At 55.0% G+C, this 13,481-nt stretch overlaps 1 protein-coding gene across 1 annotated transcript in view; it reads right to left on the bottom strand.

Moving 5' to 3' along the window:
* The window catches only part of PLPPR5 (phospholipid phosphatase related 5), a 78,427-nt gene extending 66,134 nt beyond the window's left edge, over positions 1-12,293 (bottom strand). Inside the window, exon 1 of the mRNA XM_054564689.1 lies at positions 12,057-12,293. Within this exon, the coding sequence (XP_054420664.1) occupies positions 12,057-12,293 (237 nt within the window). The remainder of the gene's footprint in view (positions 1-12,056) is intronic.
* Between the last annotated feature and the right edge of the window lie 1,188 nt (positions 12,294-13,481).

Below are 13,481 nucleotides of genomic sequence, written 5' to 3'. Positions count from 1 at the left end.
CACCCATTTGATACGGTGAGGTGCTAACATGCACTTGTTTGACAGTTCGCCCTAATTGGGAAATGCCGAGAGTCCGTGAAAGGTACCCATGCCCAATAAATCCCGGACTTCATTTTCCCAGTTCCTCGCGAAGTTGACTGCGGTTGTAAGTGAGCTGCCCACACAAGCAGCCTGAGTCTTTCTTGACTCATTCATGTCAGTCGCTGAAACACCACTAATTTTGATCGCTCTCCGAGGAGGGAGACTCTTCTCGAAAATAGTTCCACGCGCTGAGTCAAATGTTTCAACTCTCAGTCTAGGATTACTAATGAGAAGGTACAGGGCATGAATCAGAGACCCCAAGTGGCAATGAAGTCATGACTCATCTCGTGGAGAAACGCCACCGGCCCTCCCTCCGCCCCCGGGGACGCGGAACAAGTGTGCTGATGTACCGCACACCGAGATTTCAGAGTCGAAGCAGGCGGGCAGTTGGACTTACAACGCAGAAAGGACAGTGGTGTGCTCTGCAAACCGCCCAGTGCGCTGGAAAAGGGAGTAATGAAATATAGAAAATGTCTGGGGAAGCAGTGGTGACGGGGGAAATAGGATGGTTTCGAAGGCTTTCAAAACAAAATGATAGCTGTTGGAAACCTGGTCCCTTTGAAGGAAATATGATTTCTTGGGGAAACTATTTGAACCTAGGGATGATTGGGAAGTAAAACAAAACATTAAAGACTTGGGTTTTTGAAAAATAATTCGGATGGACTTTATAACCAAAGTATCTATGAATGGGTAGTACACCTAAATATATTTTATCATTAAATATAACATTTACTCAAATGCCTGGGATATTAATAATAGTCTTAAAGGGAAAAAAGAGTACCCCAAATCATCTTAAACTTCTCTAATTCTGTTCTCTTAAAATACACAGATAGTTACTTCCATCTACCATTTGGGAGGCCTTGATTAAGCACCATGTGGAAGCAAGAAGAAAACATATGTGAGCCATAATTGCTGGTCTATGAGAATTTGCAATGTTTCAAAGGCCAAAATATTTGTATGCAATTGACTATAACGCATAACCACGCGGTATATACCACATCGTATGTGCTACATGCAGTTGCAAACGTTCTCCTAACAACCTGATTGCAAGATGGCAAATCCAATTGGAAGAGGTGGCTTAGCGTTTTGTCTTAAGGACCAAGAGTCCCCCTCAGTCTCGGTTGGAAAGAAAATGCCACAATCTCTTAGCAAGGCCTGCTGGGTCATAGGAGGGGACAGTGCATGTTATTTATTATGCAGTGCTTTGCCTATTTGAAAAAAAAAAATTTAACTTACTCACTTTACAGATGGTAGCTTTCTCCCAACCCCAAGCCTTGTGCATCAAGGAAATAAAACTATGCAAAATCCCTGCTGCCATTGCTGGGGGTGCAGTACCCCCGACACGGATCAGTGCGGGCGCCCCGCCTTACAAACCCAGAACGACTCTGATGAAGTCAGATGTGCACAGCCAGCCCGGTGGCCGGGCCAAATCCATGCCATGTGAAGGTGGAGGTTTGAAGTCTCACGAGAGGAAGAATCAGAGAACTGAACGATAACTCCGTGCCTTGGGGAACCATCCAGGTTGTTAAGTATGGCTTCGAAAGGTGAGACAGGCCCGTGAATGCAGAGTCAGAGACAGACCCTGCCTCACTGTAAGGCACAGAGTCCTATCAGAGAGACTGGCCTTCTGAACAGAAAGGACTGCGGCGGCCGGGAGTCGGTCTCCTGCCCCGGGGGGAGTTCAGACCCTCCCGGACCATAAAGCTCCTAGACTTTCTCAGGCTCCGGAAGGTAAGCGTGCAGCAGAGCAAGAAGAGATGAGGTCACCTGCTTGTCAGGCCACCGAGTCGCCGTTCCTTTCACTTGTTTGCTTCCATTTCAGATCATCATGAAACCTGCAGAGACAACACTTCCTGCCAAGCCTCTACCCTCGCTACTTCCACAAAACGGCGCGTGTGATGCTACGCTTGCCTTCGATTTGTCCTGCTTTCTGGCTCGCTCCCAGCCCATGCCTGCTGTAGCCACCTTCTCTTTTGTGGCGAGTACGTCGGGTAAGAGGAAAAGGCAATTAGTCAAAAAGGAGTTTATAGGAAAGACAGGTCACTGTTGAGTAGAAGCTCAAGGGAACAGTCAGGAGAGAGGGGGGACTGGAGGCCCCGCGTTAACGGAGGGAAAGTGTCTGAATAGACGTCAGCAGAGCAGGGAGCGGAGCACCCCACTCCGTAGCTTCCTCAGGTCTCCTGGCCCCAGGACACGCCCCACAGGATCACGTGAGAACTTTGTCCATTTCAGAGTACTCCTGAGTCCCTTCAAAAAATCAAAGACTTCAAAATATAAATGTATTTTAAATATATGAATGTCTATGCTCTTCTCTTAAATGTATTTATGCCGCTAAAGAGTTCTTTCATGCCTCCAACGAGCTGCCAACCCTTGAAGAAACGACTACAGCTTGGGTACCACAGATCGGCTGTATGTGGCCACGCACAGTGTTACACATTATGTTATGCTAAAGTCACACTGTAAGAATTTGAAATCTGCACATCAAACACGGGTAGGATTTTGTTGTGGTCAACCGCAGCGAGTTCCATGTGCAGCTTTACTTGTCACCTGAAAAGGTTCCTTAACTGATGTTGGCAACGCAGAAGAAGGCATTGTAGAGCCAGGTGATTTGGGAAATAGAGGCTCCTGGTTTCCTAGCGGCTACTACCTGTTCACTGTCCCAGACTTCACTGTGAATCCAGCATTCAGTACAATCTTTCTGGCCGGCAGTAGAGACTCACAAGAAAAGGACTCGCAGACTCACATCCTCTTCATCGCTCTCTCCCGATGCAGAGGGTCCTTGTGCCTGGACTTAGCCCCTCCATGACTAAGAGCGCGTTGGAGCCGCTTCGTGAGGCCTGCTGCTTCCTGCTGTGGGTCGTGGGCTGGCTGCGCGCTCTTCTGGGCTCAGTGTCCTGTCTGTAAATTAGGATAACAGTAGTGCCCCTCCCCAAAGCTGTCCTGAGGGTCCAATTAATTAATACGAGTGAAGCATTGACCAAATGCCCGGCCTGGACCAAGTGCCCATATGGGGTAACTGACTCTGTGTGTGATCTGCCATTAGCATGGCCTTGGGCAGGCCGCTTGGCCTCTCTGGCCACTCATTTGAAAATTGAGCGGTCAACCAAAGCATCTCTAGGATCCCCGCAGGGCCAGAAAGTGCCAGCTACAAACAAACTGGCATGTTCCCTCTCACGTCGGATTCACCAGTCTCTTCCGAGAAGGCCATGGCAGGAGCCGACAGAGTGGCTGGAATGAAGTGTCTCCTGGCTTCGTGTGTCTGCAGTCTAGGCTTTCCCCAGAGAACTGACAGGGGACCCCACGTCATCGTGTGACGAAGAGCCAGAGAGAAGAGGAACAAAGGTCTCTGGGCCAAAGAACAACAGGGCATTCACGCCGTTTTGACTCTTCATTCATGCTAGTGATGGAACAAACCCAATGCGGTAAAAGCACTCAGGGTGGGAGAGGTTATTGTCTCCACCCCAAAGACAGTGCTTTGTTCCTTAACTGGAGGTGTCAGGAGTTCATTTTAAATCACAGGGCGAGGCCCAGACGCGCGCTCTCTTTCCAGGACGGCTCACTCGGGGGCTGGGAGAGCACGACGCTCCGCTTCGATGGGGTCTCTGGACCTGTGCGCTGCTTCCCGGCCCGAGAACGCCGCAGGGTGAGAACAAGCAAAACCTGAAATTTCCATTACAGAACACTGATGCAAAAGTACCGTTTCAGCTGCACTACTGAAATCACCTGTAAAGGGTTGCAGGGGGATTGTCGCGCTAGAAACACAACAAACAATTTACTCAGCGCGGAGGTCTCCTTACAGCAACGCAACCCTGCCTCCTGTAGAGGGAAATGGCCCCGGGGTGGGGGTCCCTAGTGTGTCAGGACTGGGGTCCCACCCCACCGCCCGACGGTGTCCCAGGCCTTTGGCTTCCTGAGGCCGCTGCGGAAGACTGGGAGGAGGGCGAGGTTGGCTTTAGTCCTGGTTTGGGGACGAGTGACCTCCTTCATCCTGATTTTCACGGGGCACTATGTGTGGAAGGTGCTGGGGATGGGGAAGGTGAGCAGGGGAAGGAGTCCTGAGCAGCGAGTGGCCCCTTATCAGGACGGGCCCACGGCAGAGCGGCTGCCACACGTCTCTGCTCTCTGGATGTTAATTAACAACTGATGTAATTAGCATGGTGGATATTCAAAAATGATTTTTTTTTAATCGATGAAAGTCGTGACTTTTAATTAGCGTGATGGATGCTAAAAACGGAGTCTTTATTGGTACAATTAAAGCTCTGCGAGCTACGTAGGTTGACGAAAATAGCTTGGAGGCTCTTCACACCCGCGTGAACAGGCGGCAGACCCCCTGAGGGCTGTCACCCTCGCCCCGAAGGCTCGTGCTCGCGGGACCCCGGGGACAGCCTCTGGTCTCGGGGAGGTCTGCTTGAAGCTTGCCAGCCTGAGGAGGCAGGGCCCGCGGGGCCAGCGGACCTTCTCGCGCAGGACGTCGCATGCTCGGGACACTGAACACGGGGAACAGGGCAGACAGACAGCGTTTTGCCTGCTTTAGTGAACGGCTGTTGCGTAACCATGTGCTCATCTTTACACACTTCACCTGGTATCCAGCGGACTTACCTACCAAAAGTCACCAAAGAATTGCATGTGACGACCCGGGCTTGAGTCAGGTGACAACACCCTGACCCGTCTAGTGGGGGAAACGGGACTGGACGTACGTGCCATATAAAGCCCAGTGGAAGGTTATTTTAAAGCCACAATTTGCAAACGAGGTGAAGGAACCAAAGAGGAGAATGAAATTATGTCAGCTGATCTGCTCAAAGGAGTGGATACTAGGTCTGGAAGGATATAGCCGAATGTTCCAGAAAGTTACGTGTATTTTGGGCAGGGGCATTCTAGATGGTAAAAGCAAAGGAAATTAAAATGTATGTATTTATTTATTTTTTAAAAGATTTTATTTATTTTTATAGAGGGGATGGGAGAGAGGAAGAGCAGGAGAGAAATATCAAAGTGTGGTTGCCTCTCACCACGCCCCCTGCTGGGGACCTGGCCCACAACCCAGGCCTGTGCCCTGCACTGGGAATCAAACCGGCGACCCTTTGGTTCGCAGGCTGGCGCTCAATCCACTGAGCCACACCAGCCAGGGCTAAAAATGTATTTATACAAGAAAGTATAAATTCATTATATATGTATATATACACACACACAAATAGAACATACACACACACGTTCTCTCATTGAGAAATGTCCACCAAAAGACTGTGTTTTGAGTTTTAAATATACCTGGTCTCAAAAAAATCTTGATGATTTAAAAAAAAAAAAATGAGGTGATTTTCTTGACAGTGATTCCGAAACTACATCTGTCATAATATGACTCAAAAAGCAAGCTGCCTGCCGAGCGAAAACCGGCATTCTCAGAGCGAGTGTAAATAGCGCCGAACATAGAACTTCACTTCACATATTTTAAAACAGCTCCCATCAGAATGCCATTCCTTGTGGTTTCCCAAAGTCTGAAGAAAGGGCCTCCTGATGCCGGGCTCAGACCCCGACTGAGGCCGGAAGGCGCCTTCCCAACCTGCGAGGACGGCGTTGTTGCCCCGGGAAGGCCAAGCGCTGGTGGCTGTCCCACTGGCCCAGGAACAAGTGCAGTGTGGTCTCTGAACACAGATTCTAAATTCCTCTTTTCCTGTCTGATCGTACCTGAGTCTCTACATTAACAAGCATGCGGATGCTGCAAAGAGCACAGCCTGTCACTTGCTCTCACCGCCCCGTCCCCCTGTCTTGTAGGAACGCCACCATCGGTGCTGGGAACCGCACCGTGGGCGCCTGCCTGCCGCCAGCTGAGCACTGGACTTGAAGAAACAGGTTCGGGTCCTGGATGGGCCGTGGTCCACCTGGAGCGAGCCGCTGGCGCTCCCTGGGTGGGTCGCCGCGGGGACGGACTGAGAGGGCGGGTGTGACCGGCAAATGGCTCACTCACTCTTTCTGCAAACGTGACAGTCACACCCAATGTCCTTTCCCTGTGCACACTCAACGAACATTATCGGCGTCTGTGCTAGAAGAACAGCCCTCGCCTACCGCGGACGTCACACATGCTTATACTGAACTGGTACAAGGTGTCATGTGATCCTTCTCTCATCCAACCAGAAAACGGAAGCTTGGAGATAGAATTTCGTGCTTGCTGTCTGAACTCAGTACACAACCCAAGGAATGGCATGTGCCTAGCACGCAGGAGATGCACTATCATCACTTAAAACTTTTATAAATAATGTCTTCTTGGTGCAGTGCAATTTAAAAATTCACCTGATAAAATCCATAATTAACAGACGGTATCCACACTGTTCCCTGGAAACATTATTTCTCTCAAATGAATGGGATGATTCTTTATAATAACCTTGGCAATACTCCAACCTTATTGAGAGATTTTTGAAGACCAGCATAAGCAGAGGACTTGGAACAGATCCATAGACCCCCAAGAAGGAGTTCAAACTTGTAGAGGACCTTGGACATCTGCCAATCTGCAAAGGCCCAGGACGCTCTGCCTAGAAAATTGCATCTATACCTACATGCCGTGTTGTCTACACAATTGCGGTGTGTCCTCTGTGTCCCCATCTAGTGCCAGGTCCCAGTGAAGACGCGTGCTCAGAACGAGAGGCCCCTCGGCGCCTGGAGCTCAAGGGTGGTTCCCCGTGAGCGCAGGTGCCTGGCGTGCAGGCCACAGACGCGGCAGCCGTGGCTGCAGGGAGGGACAGGAGTGGCTCGGCGTCCCTTCTCTGCCCGCCGCCCCTCCACAGCATTTCCACAGGAAACAACAACACAGCCTCCTGCGCCACACCCTGGACCGTCAGCTACGCGGGCACCCGACCGTCCCGTCAAACCGGGAACACCGAAATGGACAACAAAAGGCTCGAGAACATGTTGACCCTTCCAGGACTGAATCAGCGTCGCTAAAAATCTCTCAAGATTCATGAATGTCCTGGGATAAAGGTGTGCAACGAAAAAGCCAACGGCCCCGCGTCGCTGACTCGCCGGCACTATCGCTGTGGGGCCCTGGACCGGCCAGCTCCTCTCTCCGAGTCTCCTTGGTCCGTTTATTGGGAAAATGACGTCTGTCAAAGGATTTTAGAAATTTAACACAGGTCTGGCATATAATCTCACTAAGCATCCTATGTCTCACTTAGGAAGTGGGTTGAACGATAGCACCCGTTTAAAGAAAGTCCCCCCAAGCCGAGCATGAAAGGAAGTAACACGGTAAATGACTGTCACGCAGCGCTGAGCGCCTGGGAAACCTTAGCCGGCGTGAGTGCATGGGAGAGGCGCAGGCGCCCCGAACCCAGGGCTCGCCGGCCCCACCCCGGGAACAGAGTTCTGACTGAGCTCTCCCACGCTGGCTGCCCAGGCTCCCCGGGCTTGTCGGGGAGCGGGCTGAACTCGGGGACCTCTACCCGGCGCTGACAGTCCCTCATCCCTGGAATCCACAGGCAAACAAAGGACTTGGCTGGGCGCTTTAAACGGGCTGTCTACATTAATGACCACAACCCTGGGAGGGCGTCAGGGGGGCCACACACACTGTGTGGCCGGGCTCCGCCTGGACACTCAGGTACGTTAACCCACTTTGCACTCATACTAATACTCATACGGCCTCTCTCTTACAGCTGAAGGAACTGAGGCACCGAGGGCCTGGCTCAAGTTCACACGAGGGGGGCGCGGCCGCAGATCTGGGCTTCCAACCCAGGCTGTCTGACTCCAGAGCCTGAGGTCTGAACCGCTGCAGGCGCTGGCTCTTAAGGGTGGGCTTTTGCCTCTCGTTTATGAATGAGAACAGTGAGCCCAAGGTCCTACGGACAGTTAGCGGGAGAACCCAGGGTGAGAACCCAGGCTTGTCCGGCTGCCATGGCCGCGCGCTCTGTCCTGGCCTGCGCCCAGGAGTGCGTTCCAGGAGCTGCCCGGGGGGCCAGCAGCCCCGGCGAGGCTCCCAGGAGGAGGGGTCTGCAGAGAGCCTTAGGCACCTGGATCTAATGAGCCAGAGCTCTGCATACAAGACATCTTTCTGTCACTACCAGCCTCTGCCACGTGGGGTGACACCACAGCCTTGGAGCGGCAGGAGCTCCGGGCCTCAGCCTCTGAGTCCACAGGGAGCTTCCTGGGCGTGTCGACCCAGGACTCAGATGCCCTCGCGCTGAGAGCGGCCCTGCTCCGAGGGGCCTCCGGTCTCGCTTCCGGCGCTGTGAGGCGGGGCGGTCGGGCCTCAACTCCTTCGCATCATCCGGGAGCTGGGAGGCCGAAGCAGCCACCGTGTCTGAGTTAGGGAGGCAGAAACTGCTGTCTTCCCCAGTTCTTGTACTCAATGGAAGGTCACCAATTGACCTTTCTAAACTGCACATGGTGCTTTGGCAAATGCGACCCAGATCCCACTGAACCTCACAGGTTTTCTGAGAATTTATGAGCCACGCCACTTTTGTAAATGAGCCCAAATTACCGGTGTTCTCTGAAAACACAATTAAAATAATATTTCCCAACATCAAATAGACTTGGGAATACAGAGTGTAAAATCATCTCATGGATATTTTAATCAAAGAAGAGCCCTATACTACTGTCCCCAAAATGTGCTAAAACACTACCCATCAGACGATGTCCCTACATGACTCAGCTCCCCACAGAGGGAGGGAAAGCCACCGCCTGGCACCGGCACCCCGGGACTCCTCCCCGGACCTGCGCCTTCCCCAGCCAGGCGCCCGCCCGCCGCTCCCACGAACAACACAGCCATCGCCGGTCCAAGAGCGCAGCCCGCACTTGGGCGACCAAGTGCTCATCCGTGCAGCTGCTTCTGGGACGTCCTGACTCAAACTCCATTTCGGCTTCTCCTTCGAGTCCCATCTCAAATGCCACCCTACGTGAAGCCTCGCCTTGCCCCTCCGAAAGTAAAATGATCTCACCGTCTGCCGAACCCCCAGCGTCTCCGTGCCGCGTGCACACATACACACTGATGGCGGTCCACGGTAACGCCTCTGTTGTCATGGCCTGTCCTGACCTTTGGCGTGTTAGCTGATTGGGCCATGAACGCCTTAGGGTCAATCAGCCTCACGCGGTGCTCACAACACAGGAACTCGGTAAACAGTTACCAAATTATTCTTTTATTAATGATGCTAACGAGACAGTGATTCCTCTGGCGTATCAGCTATGGGCCAAGGATGGTATTCATGTACGGAATCTAATTTAATACTCAAAGTCCTGTGACTCGGGAAAATGAAGGCTTAATGAGCTTAAGTCGCTTGTTCAAGGTCCCCCCGCAAGCCGTGTCCCCGCTGCTAACAAAGCAGCAGGACGGACATTGGGTCCGAATCCAAGTTTGTTAGACTCCAACCTGGTCCCCAAATCACCCCAAGATAAAAGGGATACAACTAAAAAAATACAGTGCTTTCAACTTTTAGATAAATAAGTTTAGAAAAATACACACCGAAACCTCAGCTTGTGGCAGTGAGAAGAGCTACTTTTCAAAATTAATCTCTCCATTAATTCAAAATTATCTTTGAAGGACCTTGATCACTGCAGCCCAAGAAATACATGAGATGGAGGAAGAGACTGAGGCTTCCATTGGGAAAAATTATTTTACAACTAAACCCAGTCTGGATATGGTAAGAGAAGAGGTGAAAGCTTAGGCATCTGGCAGAGTAGGTTGAAATTCTGGGCATAGCGTGTTTAGCCCTGGTCCTTGGGCATGTTACTTAATCTTCCTAAGTCTCAGTTTCCCCAAATGACAGGTGACAAGACTAGTAATTGCTTTAAGAGATAATGCAAATATTGGGCGGGTATAAGGCGTGGAACTCAGCAAACAATGGCGCCACTGCTGCTATTATTAAAAACAGTATTTTCACGCAAGTGGCTGTGTGAAGCCAGCCCCCTTCAGAGGCACGGAGCTGCGGTCACTGGTCCTGACTTCTCGCCCGGAGACCGGACGCCCCGCAGAGCAGAAGGGGACCAGAGGCCAGCAGCGCAGCGAGCCCCTGAAACCCCGCCTTCCCTCCTCTACCCACGGACACCCCGCCCCGTTCTTTCTCCAGACCCTGAAGAACTGAACTTCCAACTTGTAAACCAAGTCGGCTCCTCCCTGGAGGCCCACCCATCGGCCGTCTCCCGTCTCCTTCCCAAGCCGTGGTACCGGGTGCCCGTCTCGTGGGCAACGGCATCACACCTGCCACCTTGGCCTTCAGGGGCTTCTCGATTATTGTCCGGTCCTCAGCGTCCTCAAGGGTCACTGCACAGATGCACTCCCAGAAGGTGCACGCGGCTGTGACCTGCAGAGCGGGGCCCAGGGCAGGCCCTCCGCCCACCCCGACTGATTCCGCCCCCTGCTCAGCTCCCCCAAAGCAGCAGAGGATCAAAAGCGTCGGCCAATGTGTTCGTGTCTCTACCTGCCACCTGCCACCCTGGATGGCTGTTAAGATCTGAAAAGTGCTGCCTCATTTAAATAACACACAGAACAGCTATGACTAAGGAAGGAGTTGCAGACATTATTGATTATGGTGGTAAACAAAACCAGTGTTGAAAGCAACAGGCTTTAAAAAAAAAAAAAACCAAAAAAAAAAAAAGAACCCTGAAAAATCCCTGAGCTATTTGTCTCCTGGAAACCGTGTGCCTGGGAACCCAACATCTGCAAAAATGGCCTCAAGAAAACCAATTTTTTTTCTCTTCCTGCTTTTCCCATGGAGGCAGAACACAAACATGAAGCTGGATTTGGGGTTTCTCTCACATGTTAGCAAATTACAATGAAAACAAAACAAAACATTTTCGCATGCAAGGTGCAGCCCCCTCTCAAACCGGCACCCTGGAGCCCACAAGAAGTCCGCCACCAGGCACACCCATGACGCGCAAAGTTCCTGCAGGGTTAGCACGAAGTTCCGCGGCTGGGTCCTGGGATTCTGTGGTGTGGGCTGGGCAGTTTTCATTCTTTTTTCTAAATTACTGAATGATCTCCCCCTAAAGTCAAAGAAAAGATCCAAACCTAAGAGATACAACAGATGATCTTAACATTCACTGCGATTTGCAGATGCAGCCACCAAAAATATCGCTTGCCTCCTCCTTTTTAATTTCCGATCTGTTATCTGTTGCCTGTCCAGGGAGGGGGAGGGGGCGGAAGACAGGGACCGAGGGGAGAGCGCGCAGCAAGGGGGCCTCCAACACTTTCACAACATCACAGGAACCAGCTTTCCTGAAGAAGCACCGCCAAATCTCCCACCAAGAACTCCGCAGCCTCTTCACATGCGTAAATTGTTAGATGATTATCACCCTAACATCCACACATGCAGACGCGCACGGATGTGTCCGTATAGACACGCGCACACAGTCCATGCGCCCGGAGGCGCCCGCAGGGAGGCTGCCACAGGGAAGGACTGCGCGGCCCGGGAGGCCCTGGAAGAAGCGCCGGCCTTGAGACCGGCCCCTGCAAGCTCCCAGCGGAGCTCTTCCGCGAGGAGTTGTTCTCTGTTCTCTCACAGCTGCGGTCAGCTGGGTCCCTTTGGCACTTTCACCGACCCGGCAGGAGGTGGCGAAATGGGCACGGGCGCCCCAACCGGGGAGCGGGAGTCCCCTCCACCGCTTAGCAATAGGTCCCCTGCCCCTGTCGCTGGCCCCGCTGGGGCTCACCTTCCCGTGGCAATCTGGCAGCAAGGCCACCGCGCGGATGAGGTCAAGATGCACCCCCGCGGCTCACCCCTTCCCCAGGCCCCGACCCCACCCAGCCCCTCCGACAGTCCCTCCGCTCCCCTCCCCCGCTCCACCGCCAACACTGCAGCTGCCGCAGGGGTGCGGGGTGGCGCGCGGGGGAGACGGATCGGGGCGCCCTCCGCACCCTCCCTGACGCGCCCCGGCAGATGTCCGCTGGGGAAGGGTCTGTCCGCGAGTTGGAGGAACTCGCTGGGCCCAGGCTGGGGCGCCCTTGCCTCGGCGGGGCCTCCGCCCGGCAGGAAGGGGTGGGCGCGGGCGGGCGCGGGGCTTACCACGAGCACGGGGACCCCGGCGGCCAGGGAGTAGAGGAGCGCGGGCGGCACGGCGCTGCTGTCCTCCGGGCCCGGGTAGGGCTTGCGGTAGGCGCTGTCGTGGCAGAAGAAGCCCTGCACGTTCACGGCGAACGTGTCCGTGTACTCGAAGTAGTACGCCAGCATCACCGTCCCTGCCATGATCACCATCTGGAAATAGAGCATGCTGCTGGGGAGCGCGGCGGCCGGCGGGGGCATGCAGCCTCCCGTCGCCGAGGAGCCGCGGGCGCGGGCGCGGGCGCCGCCGAGGAGGAGGCGCGGGCAGGGCCGGGCCGGGCTGCGAGGCGCGGCGGGCGGGCGGGCGGCGGCGGAGGCGGCTACCCCCGGACGGGCCCCCGCTCCCCTCCCCGCCCCCGACCCTCCGAAAGCGCCGCCCGCCCGGGCGCGGGGTCGCGCGGGAGGGCGGGGAGTCCCGGGCGCGGGAGCATCCGCGGGCGGCGGCGCCGGGTCGAGCCCCCAGGCCCGCGCGGAGGCGGCGGCGTCGGCGCGGACAGCGGCACCTGCGCCCCTCGGAGGACGGACGCGGCGGAGCCGGAGATGCTCCTCGCGGGGGTAAAACCCCGGAACGGGGGGGAGGGGAGGCGGCGGAGAAGGAGCTGCTAGGAACTCCCTTCCGAGGCAGCCGCTGGGCGGCTTAGGAAACCCGCACGGCGCCGGGGAAGAGGGTGCGTGCACGCGTCCTCCGAGCGCCAACGCCAGCGAAGCGCCGGGTGGCGGCGACTGGCAGCCCGCGCCCCTGGGCTTCCCTCGCGCCGCGCAGGACACGCGCCCCGCGCCGGTTTCCGGGCGCAGCTGTGAAAATCATCTCAGAGGCTGGAGCTTCCGAGCCTCTGCCTCCCCGCCAGCGTCCCAGGCTTTGCGTGCAAACGCGCAGGGATCCTAGCTCGCCGCCTCTCCTCCAACGGGCCCTGGCTTGGTCCTGCGCGCTCCTCCTGCTCCTCTTCCGTCTCCCATTATTAGCTGCTTGTGATACGTGGCAGTGCGGATTCCCGGGACCCGGCGGGGGCGGCCACCAGGGGGGAAAGGGGCGTTTGCCTCCTCTCGCTCGCTGTTTCGAGTCCTCGGAAACCGCCCGGGTCCCCGGGGGCCGGAGGCAAGGCGAACGCACACCGCTTGCATGCAGAACAGGCAGGCAGAACGCGCCCTGCGTGGGTGGACACGCGTATGCGCGGGCGGGGAAGTCGCTGTGGAACCTCGTCGTGAGGCCATGTGGGTCCCTGCCCTGCGTGACAAGTTTAAGCAGCAGACTTCTTGGGGCGGGAGGGGGGCGAGGGGCGGGGAGTCCCGGGGCCTGACCTGCTTGCACCCCGCCCCCCTCCGGGGAGCAGGTGAGGAAGCACGTGCACAGGGGGCAAGGCGGTGAGAACACGCCTGGATAGATGCCTG

The sequence above is a fragment of the Pteronotus mesoamericanus genome, unplaced genomic scaffold (assembly GCF_021234165.1).
Source record: "Pteronotus mesoamericanus isolate MK-2021 breed Mesoamerican mustached bat unplaced genomic scaffold, CSHL_Meso_final scaffold_99, whole genome shotgun sequence".
NCBI classification, from domain to species: Eukaryota; Metazoa; Chordata; class Mammalia; order Chiroptera; family Mormoopidae; genus Pteronotus; species Pteronotus mesoamericanus.
The sequence above is the reverse complement of the archived record's forward strand: the minus strand, read 5'-3'. Positions and strand labels throughout refer to the sequence as shown.